The sequence below is a fragment of the Pituophis catenifer genome, unplaced genomic scaffold (genome assembly GCF_029215685.1).
Source record: "Pituophis catenifer annectens isolate HBS135680 unplaced genomic scaffold, rPitCat1.0.hap2 SCAF_4, whole genome shotgun sequence".
NCBI classification, from domain to species: Eukaryota; Metazoa; Chordata; class Lepidosauria; order Squamata; family Colubridae; genus Pituophis; species Pituophis catenifer.
The window spans coordinates 129,171,763-129,195,029 of record NW_027256884.1 but is presented as its reverse complement, the minus strand read 5'-3'; the positions used below and the strand labels follow the sequence as shown (position 1 = coordinate 129,195,029).

Sequence of the window (23,267 nt, the reverse complement as noted above, 5' to 3'; positions counted from 1 at the left end):
CCATTCTATTCTACTTTCTTATTCTATTCTATTCTATTCTATTCTATTCTATTCTATTCTACTTTCTTATTCTCTTCTATTCTACTTTCTTATTCTGTTCTATTCTATTCTATTCTATTCTATTCTATTCTATTCTATTCTATTCTATTCTATTCTAGACTCTAGAGAGAGTCTTGCAATTGCGGGCGTGATAAATATGAACAGCCAAATAATTAATGCAAGAAATATCCTTGCTTATGGTTTCACTTACTTACAGAAAGAACAGCTGTAGTTTTCAATTCAGGGTTTCAGGGGCCAAAACAACCCAACCATTGGTGGTTTATTATACAAACCAAGATTAAAACAAGCCTGTTTTAGCAGGATTGGGGAAAAAAACGTCAGTCCGTCCCGTGCAGCGCGTCGCCGCCAGGGGGCAGCAGCGACTAGGAGCGCAATCCGTTCGTCCAGCCAGAGGCGCGGCACCCAATAGGAAGGCGGAGCCGTCTCGGTGGAAGGGGGGCGTGGCCCCGCTTGCGTGCCGCCCGTTCCGATTGGCTCCCCTCAAGTCCCGGCTCCCCCGCGCGGCCTGTCACGCGGCGACATCGCGGAGCGAGAAAAGGACGTCGCGTTGCTGTCTTTAATTAAAAAATATAAAATAAAGCCTAATTAACAGTTATATAAATTAATTCCACTCCCGGGGCAAATGGGAAGGGCTGGGGGGAATTTTATTATTAAAAAAAAGTCTCGGGGCGGATTAAAAAAAAAAAAAAAGTCCCTCAGGTGACTGATGCGGGTCAGCGTTCACACGTGACGCGAGTCAGGCCGGTGGGGATTGAAAGGATAATTCGAAAAAAAAAAAAATCCCGTTAGAGCTTTCGACTCCGATTTATTAACCAGTGGAAGTTGTGGGGGCTCCAACACTGGAAGTTTTTTTAAAAGAAGAAAACCGGGCAGCCAGTATGTGTGAAACGGTGTAAGGATCTCCTGCCTGAGGAAAAGGGGGCTGGACTAGATGACCTCCAAGGTCCCTTCCCCACTCTTTTTTTTGTTATTTTGAATAGCTTCCCTCAAGAAGTTTGTAGGTGCTCCATGACTGGAAGTTTAAAAAAAAAAAAAAAAAAGACAGCCGTTTGTCTGAAATGGCACATAGAGGGGTATTTCTCTCCCTGCCGGAGCAAAGGGGGCTGGACTAGAAGACCTCCAAGGTCCCTTTCCAGCTCGATTCTGAGGGAGGACGAAGCGCGTAAAAAAAAAAAAAAGCGCGGGCTTTTTTTTTTCTTTCTTTCCCGGGGGGGGTCGGGAGTCAAGAAAAGAAGTCTCGCGCGGTTTTCCCACCCCCCACCCCCACGAGGCCTCGCCGCGCACGCGCGGCCACGCCCCTCCCTCACCCGCCCCCCCCGCCCCCCCGTGGCAGCGAGGAGGCCGGGCGACTCCAGGGATCCGCCCTCCCCCTCTGCTGGCCACGCCCCCCCCGGCCACGCCCCTCCGCTCGTCTGCCCCCGCGCCGCTGCAGCCGCAGCATCGGAGCCCGGCCCGGCCCGGCGTCGTTCCCCGCCGCTCGGCGCCCGCCTGGCCGTTGCCGTCCCGGGCGGGGAAGGATTGATGTGGAGGCCCAGAGCGGCCCCGCCGCCGCCGCCGCCGCCGCCATGCAGCCTCCGCCGAGGAAGGTGAGCGGAGAGGCGGCGGGGGTCGCGGATGGGGGGGGGTCGCCGGCGGAGGAGCGAGATGCCGGGTCCAGCCTCGGCTCTGGTGGCTTCCCAGGAGGGGAGAGGACCCGGCTGGCCATCGGGAGAGGCGGGGTGCCCGGGGAAGCTCCGCGGAGGGGTCTGGACGGGGTGGGGGGCGTCGGAGGGGGATTTGGGGAGGGGGGCTGCATGGAAGAGGAGGAGGAGGGGGGCTGCAGGTTGGAGGAGGGGGATTTGGGGGGGCTGCACGGACCAGAAGGGGGCTTGGGAGGCTGCAGGTTGTAGGAGGGGGGCTTGCGAGGAGGAGGGGGGCTGTAGGGAGGAGGGGGTTTTATGGGGGGGCTGCATGGAAGAGGAGGGGGACGTGGAGCTGCATGGAGGAGGAGGAGAGGGGCTGTAGGGCGGAGGAGGGGTTTTGGGGGGCTGCATGGACGAGAAGGGGGTTTGGGGGCTGCGGGTTGTAGGAGGGGGGCTTGCGAGGAGGAGGGGGGCTGTAGGGCGGAGGAGGGGTTTTTGGGGGGCTGCATGGACGAGGAGGGGGATATAGGGGCTGCATGGAGGAGGGGGATTTGGGGGGCTGCATGGAGGAGGGGGATATAGGGGCTGCCTGGAGGAGGGGGATGTAGGGGGGCTGCATGGAGGAGGGGGATATGGGGGGGCTGCATGGAGGAAGGGGATTTGGGGGGCTGCATGGAAGAGGAGGGGGACGTGGAGCTGCATGGAGGAGGAGGAGAGGGGCTGTAGGGTGGAGGAGGGGTTTTTGGGGAGGCTGCATGGATGGGGAGGGGGGCTGTAGGGCGGAGGAGGGGTTTTGTGGGGTGCATGGAAAAGAGGGATTTGGGATACATGGACGAGGGAGATTTGGGGGGGCTGCATGGAGGAGGAGGAGGGGGCTGTAGGGCGGAGGAGGGTTGTTTGGGGGGACTGCAGGTTGGAGGAGGGGGACTTGGGGGGCCTGCAGGACTCGTGTCTCGCACGGGGAGGGGGTCTTGCGGGGTCTGCAGAGGCTGGGGAGGGTCGCCGGGGAAGGGGAGGCTGCAAGATGGGCTTTGCTTGAGGCTGCTCCGCCGACCCTCCTCCCTCCCCCCAAAAAATCCGAAAGGATGCCTTCTGAGAAAACCGAACCCCCCAACCCGGAGGCTCAGGGTGTTCCCATCCTCCAGGAGACACAGATCCCGCCGTTGTGGGAATGCTGCGGCTGCTTGGTTCAATGCAAGCCTGCTTGGGGTCCGGTTGGAGAAGATGGGGGGACATTGGAGGTGGGAGGCCGCTTGCTGGGGAGGGGTTGTTTTATTGGTGGTCCTGGCACCCCCCTCTCTCCCTCCAAGAAAGGAGCCGGGGGTTACTCGGCCAGCCAGGATTTGAGGAGGCTTGGTTCAGCTCAAGCTGCCTTCCCCACCTCTTGGGGTGGTGGGGTCTTACAGAGAGGGGGGGGATTCCAGCACCCATCATCCCCAGCCAGCCTGCCTGCTTGGGCCAGGCACGAAGACGAGGGAGTAGAGGTCTAGTTGGCTGATTCCGAGAAGGAGAGCGCGACTGGCCAAGTGACAAAAATATGGGGAGGGGGGGATCTGGCTGAAGAGGCCCCCAACTCATATTTTCCTCCCAGGTTTCAAGGGTCAAAATGTGGATGGGAGAGAAGGAGGAACTGTTGTCCGGTTGGCCTGATGCAAGCAGGCTATTTTTAGGGGTTGGGTCCCAGCCACGGAGACGTAGGCCTGCCAGGACGCTTCTGTCTGGCCAGCAGTTGCAAGAAGGGACAATCCGTGTGGGGTGGGGTTTGGGGTCTCTGGAAGGGCTGCAGAACCCAGGCATGAAGAACCAGGAGACCCCCCCCCCAATTTCCCCTTGCAAACCTTTCCTTGGGGAGGGGGTAGATCTCGAGGTCTATTTATCCATTAAACCAATTTCGACAGTCCCCCCCCGCCCTCGTCTCTTGCATAACTCGAACCCACAGCCCGGCTTGGCCCCGAACGTAAAATAAACGTGTGTGTCTGTGTTTAAAACAACAACAACGGCAGCCACTCACACTAGTGTGTGCCTGCGTGTTCAGACCTGGCTAAAATTCATCAGGGGGAAAAAATAGGTTTAATTTTTGTCAACAAAAGGCTGAGTTTTTCAATGGGGAGGGAGGAGGAAGAGGAAGAGGAGGAGGCTGATCCTGGCTTGCCTGGCATTGGGGTTTATTTAGCTGGCAAGCTATGTTTTGACCGTGTTTACAGATAGTGTGTTTATTCCACTGGTTTGTTTATATGGTCTGCTTGAGTTTAAGAGGGGTGGGGGGGATCCCCGCCAGGAGGATGAGATTTACTTGGGGGGGGAATTTCTATGCTGGGCGGTTTGGATGAAAAATAAAAAATAAGTTTTAGCCTTTCTGTTAAAAAAAAAGAAAAACCACAGAGTAGATTTTGGTTGTTGTTGAGAATTCTTTCTTTTTTTTTCCCCGGGATGGTTTTTGCTCTTGCTGGGTAAAACTTCTGGGTTTCATTTGGAGGTGTTCCCGTAGAAATAGGGGTATCTTATCCTGGGGAGGGGGGGTGTAAAACCGTTTTGGAGCTGAGCTAAGGGCAGATGACACCATACAGGTAGTCCTTGAGTTACGACCACAGCTGACCGCCCAAAGTTTACGGCGCCGAGCGTAAAACGTTTCCTTAAGTGAGTTTTGCCCCAACTTGACGAGTTTCCTTTGTCATTGCGTTTATTAAGGGTAGCCACACGGTCGTTAAGCGGATCTGGGTTCCCCCCCCCCCCGTGGGCTTTGCTTGTCAGGAGCGATCGCACTGCAGCCGTCATAAATAGGAGTCAGTTGCCGTGCCCAGCGTCTGATCACCGTGACCAGGGGAGGAGGATGCCAACGGTCATAAGGGCGAAAATTTGTCGTGTCGCTTTTCTTTTCGGTGCCGCTGTAACTTTGGTAACGATCACCAAATGAAGTGTTGTAAATTGAGGACTAGGGACCTTAGAGGTCTTCTAGACCAACCCGTCCGCTCAATCAGGAGACCCGATCCCATGGCAGACAAGTGGCTGTCCAGTCTCTTTTTAAAAGCCTCCAGTGATGGGAGCAGTCACAACGTGTGAACGCAGTGTTTCTCAACCTTGGAAGCTTGAAGATGGGTGGACTTCAACTCCCAGAATCCCCCAGCCAGCGCTGCTGGCTGGGGGAATTCTGGGAGTTGAAGTCCACCCATCTTCAAGCTACCAAGGTTGAAATACACTGATCTGAAGGCTTCTGAATGACTCAATTTTTATTTTCCACCTTCTTTCGAATACAAAATACTTGGGCTTTCCCCTCCTAAATATAGAACAGTGCAAACGCAGCCCTCTTATTCGTAGGGGTGAAAAAAAGTTTTTTAAAAATGCCATTTGTTAGAGCAATTTTCTAATACGGATTCCCCCGACGTGATCCCGGAGATCTGATTGAAACCTGGAGTTTTTCCACCTGCTGAATCAGAAAGTTTTCCTTGACCGGTGGGGGGAGGAAAAAGCAGACGATCACACAACAAATCTGTTAAGAAATGGGCATTTTCATTCCGGGGGAACAAGGCGTATTTCTGCACTTAATGGATCGCAGGTAGTCCTCGATTTATAACCATTTAAGGACCAAAGTTGCAACGGCACTGAAAAAAGTAATTTACGGTCATTTTTTTTACATTTAATGACCTTTGTAGCATTTTCCCCCCCCCAATAGTCATGTGATCAAAATTCAGAGGCTTGGCAACTGACTCGTATTTATGACGTATTTATCCCTTTTTGCGACCACCTGACAAGCAGAGTCAATGGGGAAGCCTGATTCACTTAACTGGAGTGTTTCGCTTAACAACGGTGGCAAGAAAAGGTGGCAAAATGGGTCAAGACTTGGAATAACTGCCTTGCTTAGCAGCAGAAATTTTGGGGCCCCATTGCGGCCATAAGTCGAGGACTACCTGTGCTTCATGAGCTCCTTGCAAAAAAAATCGGTGAAGGTGTCTGATGAATATTTTTCCAATTAACACACTTAATTAAAAGGCAGCTCCTCAGGGCTGGAAAAGGCCAGTGGGTGGAGGAAAGCTTCTGCCTGTTAATAAAATGAGGTACCGTAATTGGAAAAGGAGCTAGTCCTTAAGATTCCCCCCCCCCACTATATACTAGTGTGGCTTTCCCTACTGTGAATCCATTACGGGTCCTTGTTCCTATTAGCTCTTGGAGGGATTTTTTTTCCCATTTTCCCCTCCACTTCTGTATCTTGATTTTTAAGCGGCTTCCATGAGTTCATTTAACCCTTTTCAGCATTTAAACTGAGGTCCCTTCGAAGCGGTGAATATTAATATTTAAACTTTTAACCTTCAAATAACTTAAAAACGGCGTCTTGATGGTTGACTCTAGCAAAGGCCCGAGATGAGGAAAGTTTTTCTTTTCTTTCTATCGATCTGCCTTTTTTTTTTAAAATGCGCTCGGGAACCTTTTAAAAGTTGTGTTTCCTGCCCGCTGGAATTATTGCCGAGTTGTTCCTTTTTGGCGGAGGCTGGCTTCGTCCGATGCAGGGGTCACCTGAGTATAAGGTGACTTTTCCGCAGAGGTATTTTGATTATTTGCAAACGTTGCTCGCGCTATCATTCATAATGCAGGAAAGTTTGCATCTCAGGTCGTTCTATAAGGGGAGATTGGTTCGATTTATATGCCGCTCTTCTCCGGAGACTCAGGGCGGCTTACAATGCGTTAAGCAATAGCCTTCATACTTTTGTATATACCTGCTTAGTGGGGCTTTCGGCCCCCCTCTAAGTGGTGTTCTTTTTTATACAAAGTCAGCTTATTGCCCCCACAATCCGGGTCCTCATTTTACCTACCTCGGAAGGATGGAAGGCTGAGTCAACCTTGAGCCTGGTGAGATTTGAACTTGCAGTAATTGCAGGCAGCTGGTGTTACTTAACAGTGCTTTTAGTCTGCTGTGCCACCAAGGCTCTTAGCATAAAAACCGTTTTCTTGTTCCGAAATTACGTTCGCATAAAACAAGTGGCGCTTTCTGTCTTTTGAGAAAGCTACGTCATGGCAATCCGGTTGCAAGGTAGTGGAATCGTAGTGCAGGTAGTCCTCGGTTTACGACCAAAAATTTTACGCTGCTCAGCGAAACATTTGTTAAGTGAATTTTGCCCGATTTTAACCACCTTTCGCGCTGCCGTTGTTAAGCGAATCAACTTGCGGTTGTTAAGTTAGGAACCCGGTTGTTAAGTGAATCCGGCTCCCCCATTGACTTTGCATATCAGGAGGTCGCAAAAGGGGGAATCCTTGGACTCCAGGACATTGCAACCGTCGTAAATATGAATCAATTAAAGTATCTGAATTTTGATTACGCGACCATGGAGAAGCTGCCATTGGTTGTAAGTGTGAAAAATGGCCATAAGTCACATTTTTAATTACCGTCGTAACTCTGGTCATGTCATGAACTGTTGTAAGTCGAGGACTACCTGTACTATTCTATTCTATTCTACTCTACTCTACTCTACTCTACTCTACTCTACTCTACTCTACTCTACTCTACTCTACTCTACTCTACTTTCTATTCTATTCTACTCTACTCTACTCTACACTATTTTCTATTCTATTCTACTCTACTCTATACTCTACACTATTTTCTATTCTACTCTACACTATTTTCTATTCTATTCTACTCTACTCTATACTCTACACTATTTTCTATTCTACTCTACACTATTTTCTATTCTATTCTATTCTACTCTACTCTACACTATTTTTTATTCTACTCTACTCTACACTATTTTCTATTCTATTCTACTCTACTCTACTCTATACTCTACACTATTTTCTATTCTACTCTACACTATTTTCTTTTCTATTCTATTCTATTCTATTGTACTCTACACTACACTATATTCTATTCTATTCTATTCTATTCTATTCTATTCTATTCTATTCTATTCTATTCTATTCTATTCTATTCTATATTTAGCCACTGCGGGCAGTCCTCGACTTACAACCATTCTTATAGCAAGCGATATTGCAACTGCGCTGAAATTAAGTAACTTGCGACCAGTCCTCGCAATTACGACGTCCCCATGGCTACATGATCAAAATGCAGGCCCTTGGCAAACGGGTGTGCATTTATACCACAGTCGCATCGTCCCGGCTGTCAGGGTTCCGAGTAACACCCCCACCCCCCAATTATGTGGGGTTATGTGATCCCCATTTGCGAGCTTCAAAGGAGTTTACAGACTGATCAAAAGAAGCTGAATTCACTTAACAACCGCATGATTTCCTTAAAGGCCATAAAAAAGGTAGTAAATTCAGGTTGATTCCTTTGTTTAGCGATGGGAATTCTCGCCCCAATTGTGGTAAGTGTAGGTGTAAAGGCCTATCACAACACACAAGGATTCCCAATCTTAGCCACATTAAGATGCCTGGACTTCAACTCCCAGAATTCCCCAGCCAGCCATGGCTGGTTGGGGGATTCTGGGAGTTGAAGTCTATGGCTGGCTGGGGAATTCTGGGAGTTAAAGTCCATGGCTGGCTGGGGAATTCTGGGAATTGAAGTCCATGGCTGGCTGGGGAATTCTGGGAGTTGAAGTCCATGGCTGGCTGGGGAATTCTGGGAGTTGAAGTCCATGGCTGGCTGGGGAATTCTGGGAGTTAAAGTCCATGGCTGGCTGGGGAATTCTGGGAGTTGAAGTCCATGGCTGGCTGGGGAATTCTGGGAGTTGAAGTCCATGGCTGGCTGGGGAATTCTGGGAGTTGAAGTCCATGGCTGGCTGGCGGATTCTGGGAGTTGAAGTCCATGGCTGGCTGGGGAATTCTGGGAGTTGAAGTCCATGGCTGGCTGGGGAATTCTGGGAGTTGAAGTCCATGGCTGGTTGGGGGATTCTGGGAGTTGAAGTCCATGGCTGGCTGGGGAATTCTGGGAGTTAAAGTCCATGGCTGGCTGGGGAATTCTGGGAGTTGAAGTCCATGGCTGGCTGGGGAATTCTGGGAGTTGAAGTCCATGGCTGGCTGGGGAATTCTGGGAGTTGAAGTCCATGGCTGGCTGGGGAATTCTGGGAGTTGAAGTCCATGGCTGGCTGGCGGATTCTGGGAGTTGAAGTCCATGGCTGGCTGGGGAATTCTGGGAGTTGAAATCCGTGGCTGGCTGGGGGATTCTGCGAGTTGAAGTCCATGGCTGGCTGGGGAATTCTGGGAGATGAAGACCATGGCTGGCTGGGGAATTCTGGGAGTTGAAGTCCATGGCTGGCTGGGGGATTCTGGGAGTTGAAGTCCATGGCTGGCTGGGGGATTCTGGGAGTTGAAGTCCATGGCTGGCTGGGGAATTCTGGGAGTTGAAATCCGTGGCTGGCTGGGGGATTCTGGGAGTTGAAGTCCGTGGCTGGCTCGGGGAATTCTGGGAGTTGAAATCCATGGCTGGCTGGGGAATTCTGGGAGTTGAAGTCCATGGCTGGCTGGGGAATTCTGGGAATTGAAGTCCATGGCTGGCTGGGGGATTATGGGAGTTGAAGTCCATGGCTGGCTGGGGAATTCTGGGAGTTGAAGTCCATGGCTGGCTGGGGAATTCTGGGAGTTGAAGTCCATGGCTGGCTGGGGAATTCTGGGAGTTGAAGTCCATGGCTGGCTGGGGAATTCTGGGAGTTGAAGTCCATGACTGGCTGGGGAATTCTGGGAGTTGAAGTCCATGACTGGCTGGGGAATTCTGGGAGTTGAAATCCATGGCTGGCTGGGGAATTCTGGGAGTTGAAGTCCATGGCTGGCTGGGGAATTCTGGGAATTGAAGTCCATGGCTGGCTGGGGGATTATGGGAGTTGAAGTCCATGGCTGGCTGGGGAATTCTGGGAGTTGAAGTCCATGGCTGGCTGGGGAATTCTGGGAGTTGAAGTCCATGGCTGGCTGGGGAATTCTGGGAGTTGAAGTCCATGGCTGGCTGGGGAATTCTGGGAGTTGAAGTCCATGACTGGCTGGGGAATTCTGGGAGTTGAAGTCCATGACTGGCTGGGGAATTCTGGGAGTTGAAGTCCATGGCTGGCTGGGGAATTCTGGGAGTTGAAGTCCATGGATGGCTGAGGAATTCTGGGAGTTGAAGTCCAGGCGTCTTAACGTGGCCGAGGTTGGGAAACTCCGACTTACAGCAATTATAGTATTAAACAAGAAAGATGTTTAAGAAAATAATTATTAAAAAAATTATATTTTTCTTCTCTTTTAGGTGAAAATCACTCAAGAGCTGAAACTCATCCAGGCCGAGCAGATGACAAAACTTCAAGCCAAGCATCAGGCAGAATGCGACTTACTCGAAGACATGAGGTAAAAAGTTAACAGCAACGTTTTCTTTTTTCCTTCATTTTTTTTTTCCTTTCCTTGTCTTTCTCAGAGCTCCTTTTTGGAACAACAGTTTGGGTTATAAAACGCCAGGAACTGATGGAATTTCCTTTTAAGATTTCCTGCCTTCAAACTTCGTGAAGGCCTCGCCACAGCTGGAAGTTATAACTGCAACTAACACAATGCATGTTTTCCCCAAGTTGCAAATCCCGGCCCGTTTTTTAACAAAGATGGGAGACGAAGCATCCGAAATGATTTGAGTTTTGTTTTTTGACTCTGGAAGTGAGTCAGGTTCTCGATAGCTTCGCCCCCGAAAAAGGTCATTCTGCAAATTGACTTTTGGGGAAAAAAAAAAACCCAGCAAGATAAAATGGCATTTATAAATGACCGGTAGTCCTCGAATTATGGCCACCATGGAGAGCCCAAAATTTCTGTTGCTAAGCGAGAGATTTGTCGTATGAGTTTTGCCTCATTTTACGACTTTTCTTGCCACGGTGGTTGAGTGAATCACTGCAGCGGTTAAATTAGTAACACCGTTGATAAATGAATTTGGTTTCCTCATTGACTTTGCTTTTCAGGGACCCCCTGGATCCTGCAACTGTCGTAAATACGAGTCTGTTGCCAAGCGCCCCAATTTTGATCATTTTACGACCTTCCTTGCCTCAGTTGTTAAGTGAATTCTGCACTTGTTAAGTGAGTAACACGATTGTTAAGTGAATCTGACTTCCTCATTGACTTTACTTGTCAGAAGGCCACAAAAGGGGATCACATGACCCCCCCCGGGGACCCTGCAACCGTCATAAATATGACTCGCTTGCCACAGTTCTGAATTTTGATCATGTGACCATGGAGATGCTGTGCTGGTCGTAAGTGGGAGGATTGGTCATAAGCCACTTTCTGCAGTGCTGCTGTGACTTCGAACAGCCGCTCAGAAAATGCCTGTAAGTCCTTGACTTACAACAGTTCATTTAGTGACCATTACAACGGCACTGAAAAAAGTGACTTGTGGACGCTTTTCGTTCACTTAACGACCATTGCAACATCCCCAAAGTCACATGATCAAAATCCAGACTTTTGGAACTGTCTCCTATTTATGACGGTCGCAGTGTCCCGTGATCCTTTTTTGCGACCTTCTGACGAAGAAAGTCAATGGGGAAAGCCAGATTTACTTAACAACCGTGTTATTAACCTAACAACTGGAATAATTCACTTGACAACAGTGGCAAGAAAAATGGGGCCAAGCTCGCTTAACAAATATTCCACCTAGCAACATAAGCATTGGGCTCATTTGTGGCCGTAACTTGAGGACTACCTGTAGTACTAATGGCCTTGATTGGACTTCCTTCTCCTTGGCATTTTCTCTTTTTTTATTTTAAAAGAATTCAGCCGTTTAAGCGCCTTGAGAAATATTAATTGGCTTGGTGTAGAGAGCATTGATTTCTTGGACAGGCCTGTGAAGAAATATTTGCATGTAATCAATAAAACATCAGCGTTGGTGGGCTTTCTGATTGCAAATCCAGCAAGATGAGGGCGCCTTGCAAATTACCCTACATAAAGTGGCAATTCTGAGGACTTTCTTAGCAAATTAGAAAGCATTCAGCGTGATAAAGCCGTCTCCTCTGTCAATAGTTATCTGTCGCAGGGTGCTTGTCTGGCATTAAGATCCTCCTGGTGTCGCGGTGGAAATTTTGCGGTGTATTTTCTGCAAGAATGCTTGCTCTCTTTTTTTAAAAATTTTTATTTTTATTTGCACAGAAATCGCTGGCCGGACCGGTCTGTAAAATATTTTTCCATCCAATAAGGATTGCATTTTATGATCATTAGGAATTTGTTCCGTGTGTCCAGATCCTTAGGTCTTTCTCTGAAAGTTCGTGTTGACTGAACAGAACGTCTTGCCAAGGTTATCTTCTCATCTTTTGAAATCCAATTATATCATAAATAACATGGCTGGCAAAGATTAAAGAAAAGAATATAAGTACTTTTGTTGCCACATCGAGGCACAGTCCGCTTCTGGACTTTGCGCTCGAGGTGAGGGGCAAAAAGAAAATGAGACTTTGATTATGGGTTTTACTGATCAGGTTGAATTGTTTTTATAGAAATGGCTGGTTTATTATAATATGGAAAAGTCAAAAAGTCGTGGTTGGATGTTAATGCTTTATTTTACTGCAACAGAGAGAGTCAAAAGTCACTTTTTTAAAAATTCACTTCTCTTTCCCCTTCTCTCCCCACTCTGTCTCTCTATTTGCTTTTGTATTTTATTCTATTAATCAAAAATATCTAAACTCAAATGAATAGATGGCGGGCAAGAGTGCAGGGGCAGTGCCTCGTACATAACATTTTTTAAAAAAAATGTTTTGTCTTAACCACAAAGAAAAATGAACCAGGCACTTGGATTTTTTTTTTTGGAAAGTATTAAGAATTTGTACGTTTGGAAATTGCAGCGGAAGTGTTATATTTGTAAAATGTTCTTAGCACAGATAATGTTCAGCTTATGATCAAAAGTGAGCCCCAAAATTTCCACTGCTGAGCAAGATAGTTGTTGAGCGAGTTGGCCCCATTTTACGACCCCTCTTGCCATAGTTGTTAAGTGAATCACTGCAGATGCTATATTTTTCTCTTAACATTTGACCAGATTTGGCCTTCCTTTGCTGCATGTCTCTCGTTCTGTGTCCCACGTTCTGAATAATGGCGAGTGGATTTTCACTGTCTATCTGGCATCCTTTATAGTATAGGTAGTCCTTGATTACAACAGCTCATTTAGTGTCTGTTTGACGATACGACGACACTGAAAACAGCGATCTATGACCCTTTTTCACACGACCGTCGCAGCATTCCCCAGGGTCAAAAATTCAGCCTCTTGGCAGCTGACTTGTATTTACGACGGTTGCTTCGTCCCGGGGTCATGTGATCTCCTTCTGGCAAGCAGAGTCAATCGGATTCTATCCCACTGCATTAATTCCCCCCCCCCCCCAATCTCCCGTGGTTTTTAACAAGTAGTGGTGAGAATGCAGTATTGCAGGCGAATTTCACTGCCAGGAGTTCGATTCCGACCGGCTCAAAGTTGTCTTCAGCCTTTCATCCTTCCGAGGTCGGTAAAATGAAGAGCCAGATAGTTGGCGGCAAGAGGCTGACTCTTAGAGTGGGCTGTAGATCGGGGTCTCCAACCTTGGCAACTTAAAGTTGCCAGCTTGGTGGACCAGCTTTGCTGGCTGAGGAACTCTGGGAGTTGAAGTCCACAAGTTTTAAAGTTGCCAAGGTTGGAGACCCCTGCTGTAGATCATTATGGAGCTGGTGTATTAAGTCTTAACTGCTATTGCTCTCCCCAGAATCAATCGGAATAGAGGTGGAAGGGACCTTGGAGGTCTTCTAGTCCAACCCCCTGCTCAAGCAGGAGGCCCTCTCCCCGTGACGGCAAACCTATGACATGCGTGCCATAGGTGGCGCACACAGCCATATCGGTGGGCACGCGAGCTCGGCTCTGGTGCACATGTGCACGCTGGTCAGCTGATTTTTGGGCCCACTGGAAGTCGGCAAACAGGCCATTTCCAGCCTCCAGAGGGCCTCTGAGGGGGTGGGGAAGGCAGTTTTCGCCCTCCCCAGGCTCCTAGAAAGGCTCTGGAGCCTGGGAAGGGCGAAAAACGGGCCTACCGGGCCCACTGTGCCAAAAGTGGGGGAAGTATGGGTGCGGTCGTGCACACATGCATGGGGAAGGGGCGCATAGAATTATGAGTGTGGGCACATGAGTGTGGGTCCTTAAAACGACCATTTGAGGTTACGGTTGGCCTCCCCAAGAGCTCTCTCTCTCCTCTCGGACCGCCGCCGGGAGAATATTGTTCCTTCTTCGTCACCGCCAGATCCCGAAATGATGAACTGGCACGGTGTTGCCGCAACAGCTTGGCCAATTAAGGCTGGGTTGTAACGCAGATGTCAAAGCTTTTTCAGCGCAAGATGGGAAGGAAATAATTCACAGACGGAAACAGACAGAGGGCACCGAGGGAGGAGAGCCTGGCTACCCCCCCCCCTTCCGATGGAAAAAACAGGATTTCCAGTTTGACTCATGGAAAAGAACGGAGATGGAATTCCTACTGCTAGGGAGTTTGATATCTTTGAAATGCACAAGTATGGAATTGGTGGTATCTCGCTCAATAGTAGTAACTGTGGGAGGGATCTTGGATTCCTAGTGGACAACCATTTAGATATGAGCCAGCCGTGTGCAGCAGTTGCCAAAAAAGCCAACACCGTCTAGGCTGCATCAACAGAGGGACAGAATCAAGATCACATGAAGTGTTAATACCACTTTATAAGGCCTTGGTAAGGCCACACTTGGAATCCTGCATCCAATTTTGGACGCCATTTTGTAAAAAAAGATGTGGAGACTCTAGAAAGAGTGCAGAGAAGAGCAACAAAGATGAGGAGGGGACTGGAGGCTTAAAACATATGAAGAACGGTTGCAGGAACTGGGCATGTCTAGTTTAATGAAGATGAGGACCAGGGGAGACAGGATAGCAGTCTTCCAATATCTCAGGGGCTGCCCCAAAGAAGAGGGAGTCAAGCTCTTCTCCAAAGCATTAGAAGACAAGACAAAAATGGATGGAAACTAATAACTGTACTACCAAGAGCCTTGGTAGTACAGTGGTCTAAGGCACCCTGTTATCAAGCTGGTTATTAAGACCAGCTGCCTGCAATTACTGCAGGTTCAAATCTCGCCAAGGCTCAAGGTTGACTCAGCCTTCCATCCTTTCTAAGGTAGGTAAATTGAGGACCCAGTTTGTGGGGGCAATAAGCTGACTTTGTATAAATATACAAAAGAATGAAGGCTATTGCTTAGCGCATTGTAAGCCGCCCTGAGTCTCCGGAGAAGGGCGGCATATAAATCAAATTTAAAAAAAAAAATAGATAAAAAAAAAATAAAGGAGAGAAGCAACCTGGAACTTAAGGAGAAACTTCCTAACAGTGAGGACAATTAACCAGTGGAACAGCTTGCCACCAGAAGTTGTGGGTGCCCCAACACCGGAGGTTTTTAGGAAGAGATTGGATAAACATTTATCTGAAATGGTATAGGGCAGTGACGGCTAACCTTTTTGTCGTCGGCGTGCCGAGAGCGCGCACACGATAGCACGCATGTGTGCCTGCACCCATAACGCAAAGCGTGCGTGACCGCCCCGTGCACCCTCGCACATGGCGCGTGCCTCCCCAGTGTTCCCCCTGCCCCCCCGCGGATATGCGCATGATCCCCCCCTTGTTTTGGGCCTAGTGGGCCTCCCTGCAGCCTCCTGGGACCAAAAACGGGCCACGGGGCGTGTGTGGTGGTGCAGTGCACCCCCCCCCACATTCCCCCATGCCCTCTGCGCATGTGCACACCCATCCACGCATGTATGCGCATCTCCCGTAGGCACCCCGCCCCCACATGCATATGCGGCAGAGGCCTGAAAATTATAGGCGTGCGCATATGCGGGGTAGAGCTGAGCTGCACGATAGCTTGCATGCCCGCAGAGGGATGTGCATGCCACCTGTGGATGTGCGTGCCACAGGTTCGCCATCATGGGTATAGGGGCTCCTAGAAGACCCCCAAGGTCTCTCCCAACTTTGTTATTCTGGTAGGTAGATAGGCCGGCAGACAGATGGATTAAATTATAATTATAACATTGCATAAAATGTTTATAAGTATAGGGCAGTGATGGCTAACCTTTTTGCTGCCGTGTTCCAAAAGCGTGGGGAGTGTGGGTGAGGTCGCGCTGTGTGCCCACACCCCTAATTCAGTGTGCCCCGCCCCCCCACGCATGCGTACGCAACACCCCTGCACTCCCCCTGCTTTTGGCACGCGATGACACGGTGGGCCCATTTTTCACCCTCCCCAGGCTCCAGAGCCTTTCTAGGAGCCTGGGGAGGGCGAAAACAGCCTTCCCCATCCCCCCCAGAGGCCGGAAACGGCCCATTTACCGACTTCCGGTGGGACTGAAAGGCCTGTTTTTTTGCCCTCCCCAGGCTCCAGAGCCTTTCTAGGAGCCTGGGGAGGGCGAAAACAGCCTTCCCCATCCCCCCCAGAGGCTGGAAACGGCCCATTTACTGACTTCCGGTGGGACTGAAAGGCCCGTTTTTTTTTTCCTTCCCCAGGCTCCAGAGCCTTTCTAGGAGCCTGGGGAGGGCGAAAACAGCCTTCCCCACCCTCCCGGAAGCCCTCTGGAGTCCGGAAATAGCCTGTTTCTCAACTTCCGGTGGTTCCGGAAGGCCCGAAAATCAGCTGGCTGCACTCGCGTGCCCACCGATATGGCTCCGCGTGGGTATAGGGTCTCCTGCTTGAGCAAAGAAGACCTCCAGTCCGCCAGCCATTAAGGGGTTTCTGACAGTCGTCGAACTGCATCACGCAAGATTCCCGGCCCGCCAATCTCCCTCCTGCCGCTGTCATTTACAACTTCTCAATGCAAGAAAGATTCGTCAGGTTTTTAAAATGTCTTGTTAATTGACCGGCGACGCACTGTTCCCCCTCCCACTTTTATCATCTTTTCAACATGAGGTGCAAAAATCTCCTTGTCTGCCAACAACTCATTTAAAAAAAAAAAAAACATTTCTTGTTTGCTCCTTATTTCTGTTGGAAAATATGCAGATGGCGAAAAGTTGTTTTTTTGTGTTTTTTTTTAATCCACTTTAGGCGGTGTTGATTACCTGCCTTGGCAGTGAGAAGATTGCCCCCCCCCACTCTCTCCCCAATCATCAGGACTTTATAAAGTTAAATTCAGATGTCAAATATGCATTGTTAATTGTTGGGAGGTTAATGAATTAACACGTCTAGGTTTAAATGGGCTTCCGTGAGCCAGTGGTGGAGAGATTTTAAAAGGGGGGGGGATTTTTTGAAGCGGCTTGTAAGGCGACAGATGTCTTCGTTTAATTTCCATCTTTTTTCAATATTTTCAGGGGTTTCAATCCGCTCTAATCTCAGTTTAGCTGCCTTTAAAACTCTGTTCCTTTGTGCGTGCATGAAAATCGCATTTACGAGGAAGGGGAGGAAGAGACGTAAGAAATAGGAACTTAAATGTTCAGTGCTGCTACATACACTAAACCAACTTGTGGATCTCAAAAATGCCTTCTGCAGTGTTTTGTTTGATGGCTAAAGAAGACAAGACAAGGAGTAGACAAGCTTTGGGATCCGTATGCTAGTTTCAATGATACAGGGCTTCCTGCAGGGGTGAAATGCTCCCGGTTCGGATCGGATCGCCTGATCCGGTAGCGATGGAGGCGGGTGGTTCGGAGAACCGGTAGCAAAAATCCCTGCCCCCCCCCCATTGCCCAGCTGAGCTGTGCAATCATCAGAGGCTTTTTTTTAATTTTTAAAAGCATTTTTTCTACAACCTCTTTGGCCGAAAAAATGCTTTTAAAAGTAAAAAAAAAAAAAAAAAAGCCTCTGATGATCGCGCGGCTCAGCTGGGTTCGTCAGAGGCTTTTAAAAGCATTTTTTCTACAACTTCCTTCCCTTCCTTTCCTTTCCTTTCCTTTCCTCTCCTTTTCCTTCCTTCCTTCCTTCCTTCCTTCCTTCCTTCCTTCCTTCCTCCCTTTCCTCCCTCCCTCCCTTCCTTCCTTCCTTCCCTTCCCTTCCTTTCCTTTCCTTTCCTTTTCCTTCCTTCCTTCCCTCCCTTCCTTTCCTTCCTTCCTTCCCTCCCTTCCTTTCCTTCCTTCCTTCCTTCCTTCCTTCCTTCCCTCCCTCCCTTTCCTTCCTTCCCTCCCTCCCTCCCTTTCCTTCCTTCCTTCCCTCCCTCCTTTCCTTCCTTCCTTCCCTCCCTCCCTTTCCTTCCTTCCTTCCCTCCCTCCTTTCCTTCCTTCCTTCCTGAGCTAGAAGGGACCTTGGAGATCTTCTAATCCAACCCCTATACCATTTCAGTCAAGTGACTGTCCAGTCTCTGCTTAAAAACCTCCACTGACAAAGCCCCCACAACTTCTGGTGGCAGGCTGTTCCGCTGGTTAATTGTCCTCACTTTCGGGAAGCTTCTCCTTTAATCCCAGGTTGCTTCTCTTCTCCTGGATGACTTTCCATCCGTCGCTTCTTGTCCTGCCTTCCGTCCTGTAGTTTTTTTGTACACTTGCCAGTTCACACATGCCACCAGGAATCCTGGCTCGAAGCGAGACATTCGGGCAGGTTTCCCCCCCCCCCCATCTTCCCATCCCTTAATGCCCGTTCATACAGCTGTAAGTCAGATCTGAGTCACCTGTCTGTCGATGTCCCTGCCTTTAAAGAAAATAACACGTGATGCTCTTTGTAAATCAGAATTTCACCGACACTTTTGAGTTGGGTCTGTCAGCTGCAGCTTCACGTCCTGGCATGTGACTCATGCATGATGTAAAATCCCTAAAAATATTAGAACCGTTTCTAATATTGGATCTATTGCCAGCAACGGGCAAGAAGCGCAAAAGACACACCCTCTTCTCCGCTACTCCATTTAAACCTGAAATGGATAGGTAATAAACGTAATTGTGGATAAAATAGTAACTGCCGGGAACAATGAGCTGCTGTTTTCGCTCAACGCAGGCTGGAATTTGGTCCGGGATGAAGCTGCCGGCGTGATCGTTTAATTAGTTCCAGTAAGTTGGCTATTTTCATAACATCTAATTGCCCTGAAGCTGCGTTCTGAAACAGGCCGGAGGGACGCTTGCAGCTGACAAGCTGATCGCAAGCTTTCTGGGTGCCAAATGCAGAACGCAGGTCCTCGACCTGCGACCACAATTGAGCCCCGAAATTTCTTGTCGCTAAGCGAGACAGCGGTTCAGTGAGTTCTGGCCCATTTTTACCACCTTTCTTTGCCGAACTGCAGAATATTCGCTTAAAACGGCTGCGGCAAGGAAGGTCGTAGAACGGGGCGAAGCCCGCCTTGCTCACCGTTGGGCTCGATTCTGGTCGTAGGTCGAGGACTTGCCTGCCTGTTTGATGCTCCTGGACGTGTGGCCTCAAAGCGTGGCTCTTCAGTGGAGTAGGAGCTCTAACCTGTCAAAATGAATCACCCAATGTCTTGCGTCAAGGCAATTTACCTGGAAACCTGATTACCTGATCGTGGGCGTGTAACGTCCTGATAACGATCACCGGTTCTCAAACTGGGCCTTCCTGCCGGAGAAACATGGTTGAGGAATGCTGGTTTATCCCAAGTGTAAAGCAAGGAAGGACCGGTCTGAATGTAATTTCTTAGAATGGAGGGGCTGTTCTGCAAATCCCTTTAGAAGCATCGCTTTCCACCTGAGTAAGAGCACCTGCCTTGCTCTTCCTCAGCAGGCCTCTGATGGGCAGTCATCGTTCCGATAACATTTTGCAGCTGAGCTGCAATTATTGCAGAAGAAAACGGGGAGGAAAAATATGCATGAAATCCAGCGTTCGGCGTCACAGCCTTCCCTCCTGCGACTCTTTCAAGACAAATCCTGTGGCAATTTCCTATTTGCAAAAGGAACTCTATAATCTCTCTCTGACACTCCTATCTATCTATCTATCTATCTATCTATCTATCTATCTATCTATCTATCTATCTATCTATCTATCTCCATTTCTGGAATGGCTCAGATTTAAAATGTCGGGATTTGCGAAATGTAGAAAACGGAGGGCAGAAAAAGAACGCAATCGTCTGCCCTTGGAGAATTTTGCTTGTTTCCTTGCTTTTGTTTTATTTTTAATTAATTAATTAATTTTGATTATTAATTCCCATTTATGTATTTCATATTTTTATTTATTCATTTTATTCTATTTTTATTTCATTTATTTTTATTTTTTATTTTTATACGTTTATATCTATCCATCCATCCCTCAGTATCTCCTTCCTTCCTTCCTTCCTTCCTTCCATCCATCCATCCATCCATCCATCTATCTATCTATCTATCTATCTATCCCTCAGTATCTACATCTATCTGTCTGTCCGTCCGTCCGTCCATCCATCCATCCCTTAGTATGTCCTTCTTTCCTTCCTTCCTTCTCTATATCTATCTACCGTGTTTTCCCCAAAATAAGACCCTGTCTTATATTTTTTTTGAACCTTATTGCCATGCAGTCAAAAGCCTGATTGGGCTTATTATCAGGAGGTGTCTTATTTTGGGGGAAACAGGGTATCTATCTATCTATCTATCTATCTATCTATCTATCTATCTATCATCTATCCATCCATCCATCCATCCATCCATCCATCTATACATCTATCTATCCCTCAGTATCTACATCTATCCGTCCATCCATCCGCCTGTCCATCCATCCATCCATCTCTATGTCCGTCTGTCCGTCTGTCCATCCATCCATCCATCCATCCCTTAGTATCTTCCTTCCTTCCTTCCTTCCTTCCTTCCTTCCTTCCTTCCTTCCTTCCTTCCCTCCCTCCGTCTATCTATCTATCTATCTATCTATCTATCTATCTATCTATCTATCCCTCAGTATCTACATCTTTCCATCCATCTATCCATCATCCACCCGTCTGTCCGTCCATCCATCCATCCATCCATCCATCCATGTGGTCAGGCGATAGACATGTGTTTATCCCAACCATACTTAAACTCCGTTACTGACCTCCTTAACCTCTGATGGAAGCTGGTTCCATGCTTCCCCCACTCTTTCCGTGAAACTCTCCCCTTTAACATGACTTTTGGAGTTCCCTCCTGTCAATTTGATGTTACGCCCGCACGTTCCTGATTTTTTTGCTTAGCAGTGAAAAAGCCTGCCTTCTAGAACCTTACTCACACCCTTAAGGTATTCAAAGGTTTCTTTTGGCCTTCGCGTGAACAGCTGGGTGAGTTTTCAAATTACAGACATCCTGCAGAGGGTTTTATTTTTTCCTATGGGTCAAAAGATAGATCTCGGTTTCTGCCGTGCTTTCGTTCTACCCTCTAATTATTCTATTAATACTGTCGGTGCTTGTTCAAATTCCTGCAAAACATCAGATGCAGCTAGCAATTATTCTTGGATGCAGCTAACAGGTTATTGGCTGCCTCGGTTGAATGCCAGGAGGGTGTAATTTGTGCCAAAGGAGTGTGTAAGTCCATTTCAAAATGTTGGTAGATTCAGGTGTAAGATCAGCAAATTCCTTTGCTTTTACTCCTCCTGGGATTTCCCCGCTAGGGTCCTACGGGCACCCACTGCCAAAATTATCTGCAAAAACAACACAACAACATGGACATCTGAAGATCTGTGAAATCAGGATTGGCAGCTGGTCTGTTTTCTTTGAAGCTAAAATCTTCTGGCACTGGAATATTGGCTGGAGGATAAATGCATATCCCTGAATAACAGAAAAGAATCTTGAAAATGTGAGTTGCAAGCCCAAAATAGCAATGCCATCAGTTTCTTTTTCTTTAGCCAAGTTAGGACGTCTCATCCTGGATTATGTCTGCCTTTTTAAAAAAAAAAAAAGAAAAAGAAAAGAAAAAGAGTTAATCAGCTATTTATTTGTGTGGGTGCATAATCCATGGCGAGAAAATGAGATACCCTCAGAAATTCAGCTTTTTTGGGGGATTTCCTGAACGTGTTATTTGGGGAAAATAGGGGACGAGAGTATGGGTATTTTTGTCATTTTGAGTTTTAAACTAGGGGTCTTCAAACTTGGCAACTTTAAGACTTGTGGACTTCAAGAGATAAAGTCCACAAGTCCGAAAGTTGCCAAATTTGGAGATCCCTGTTTTAGGTAGGTAGGTAGGTAGGTACCCCAAAGAAGAGGGGGTCAACCTATTCTCGAAAGCACCAGAAGGCAGGACAAGAAGCAACAGATGGAAACGAATCAAGGAGAGAAGCAACCTAAAACTAAAGAGAAATTTCCTAACTGAGAACAATTAACCAGTGGAACAGCTTGCCACCAGAAGTTGTGGATGCTCCATCACTGGAGGCTTTTAAGAAGAGACTTGATAGCCATTCGTCCAAATGGTAGAAAGTCTCCTGCATCAGCAGGGGGTTAGACTAGAAGACCTCCAAGGTCCCTTCCAATTCTGTTATTCTGGTAGGTAGGTAGCAGGGGTGGGTTCTAAAATTTTTTACTACCGGTTCTACCGGTCACCGCTACCGGCTCGGGGGAACCGGGCCGAACCGGGAGGAACCCACTGTTAGGATATGGTTCGAGCCTAACAAGTTGTCCAGGCAATATATGTGTTCTGTGACTTTAATATGAATATGTATTGTGTGACTTTAAAGTTTTCCTGCTGATTCATTGTAATGCTGAGTCATGCTGTAATTAGTAGTGAACGTATTTAAGAAAGGGACTGTAAAGTATTCAGTTGATGATACGCTACCATTGTGTGAGGAGTTGCTTCCATTGTGCTATCATCGTTGGATGGATCTGCTACCATCGTGGTTTGTGAACCAGAGTGAGTTTGTTATTCTAACCAACTACTGTTTGTTTGGTAAGAAGATTTTTATATCACTGGACTGATTTAACTGGCAAAGACTTGGAATTGATTTAAAGACTATGAGATTGTTTTTTCACTATAAAGTAAACTTTTGATAAACCAGTTTGCACATCTCTTATTCATTGCTCTCAGCAACGTTTCTCTGTGCTCTACACTCTGCTGGTTGGTAACACAACCACAATATCCTTAACACCCACCACTGGTAGGTAGATAGGTGGGTAGGTGGATAGATAGAATAAAACTATAATTATAATATTGCATAAACTGCTTATAAGCAATGGCATGACATTGTCATTGTCATAATGAAAAATTAGTGGGAACATTTTTAACTGTATTTTAATATTTGTATTTGATGTTTTTATTTGGCTGTTCACCGCCCTGAGTCCTCAGGGAGAAGGGCGGTATACAAATTCAAAATAAAATAAAAATAAAATAAATGAATAAACATACCGTCGAAAGAGCAGCTGAACTGCAGTGGAGAAAGACGGCAGTGTGCATAATGGATGTGGCCATACCAGGGGGAATTGCAGAACGGAAGGCCAGGAATCGGAGAAGTTTCAAGATCTGAAAAATCAAAATTCGAAAGAGTATGGCATAAACGTTGCGCCAGTGTTTATGGCGCACTGGGGGCCATCCCTAAAAAAAAAAAATCTTGGATGGCATTTAGAAAACCTGTGCGTTGACAAAAATCTCCACCTGCCATTGGCAAATGGTCGCACAGCTTGGATTTACACACACGCTGCGCAAATAGATAGGTTACAACGTCCTTCAGAAGTTTTGTAAGGAGCTTACCTCCAGAAGTAGTGGATGCTCCATCACTGGAGGCTTTTAGGAAGAGATCGGGCAGTGAAATAGTAGAGGGCAGTGAGGGCGAACCTTTTCGGCACTCGCGCGGAAACGTCTCACGCACGCTCTCGTCGGCGCCACGCTCTGGAAAAGCCGAACCTCCGGGTTCTAGCGTTCATGCGT

At 47.8% G+C, this 23,267-nt stretch overlaps 1 protein-coding gene across 1 annotated transcript in view; it reads left to right on the top strand.

Moving 5' to 3' along the window:
- The first annotated feature begins 1,515 nt into the window (after nt 1–1,515).
- FCHSD2 (FCH and double SH3 domains 2) overlaps nt 1,516–23,267 on the top strand; it is a 185,105-nt gene continuing 163,353 nt past the window's right edge. The window contains 2 exon segments of the mRNA XM_070943005.1: nt 1,516–1,646; nt 9,841–9,938. Of these exon segments, the coding sequence (XP_070799106.1) occupies nt 1,626–1,646; nt 9,841–9,938 (119 nt within the window). The 5' untranslated portion in view covers nt 1,516–1,625.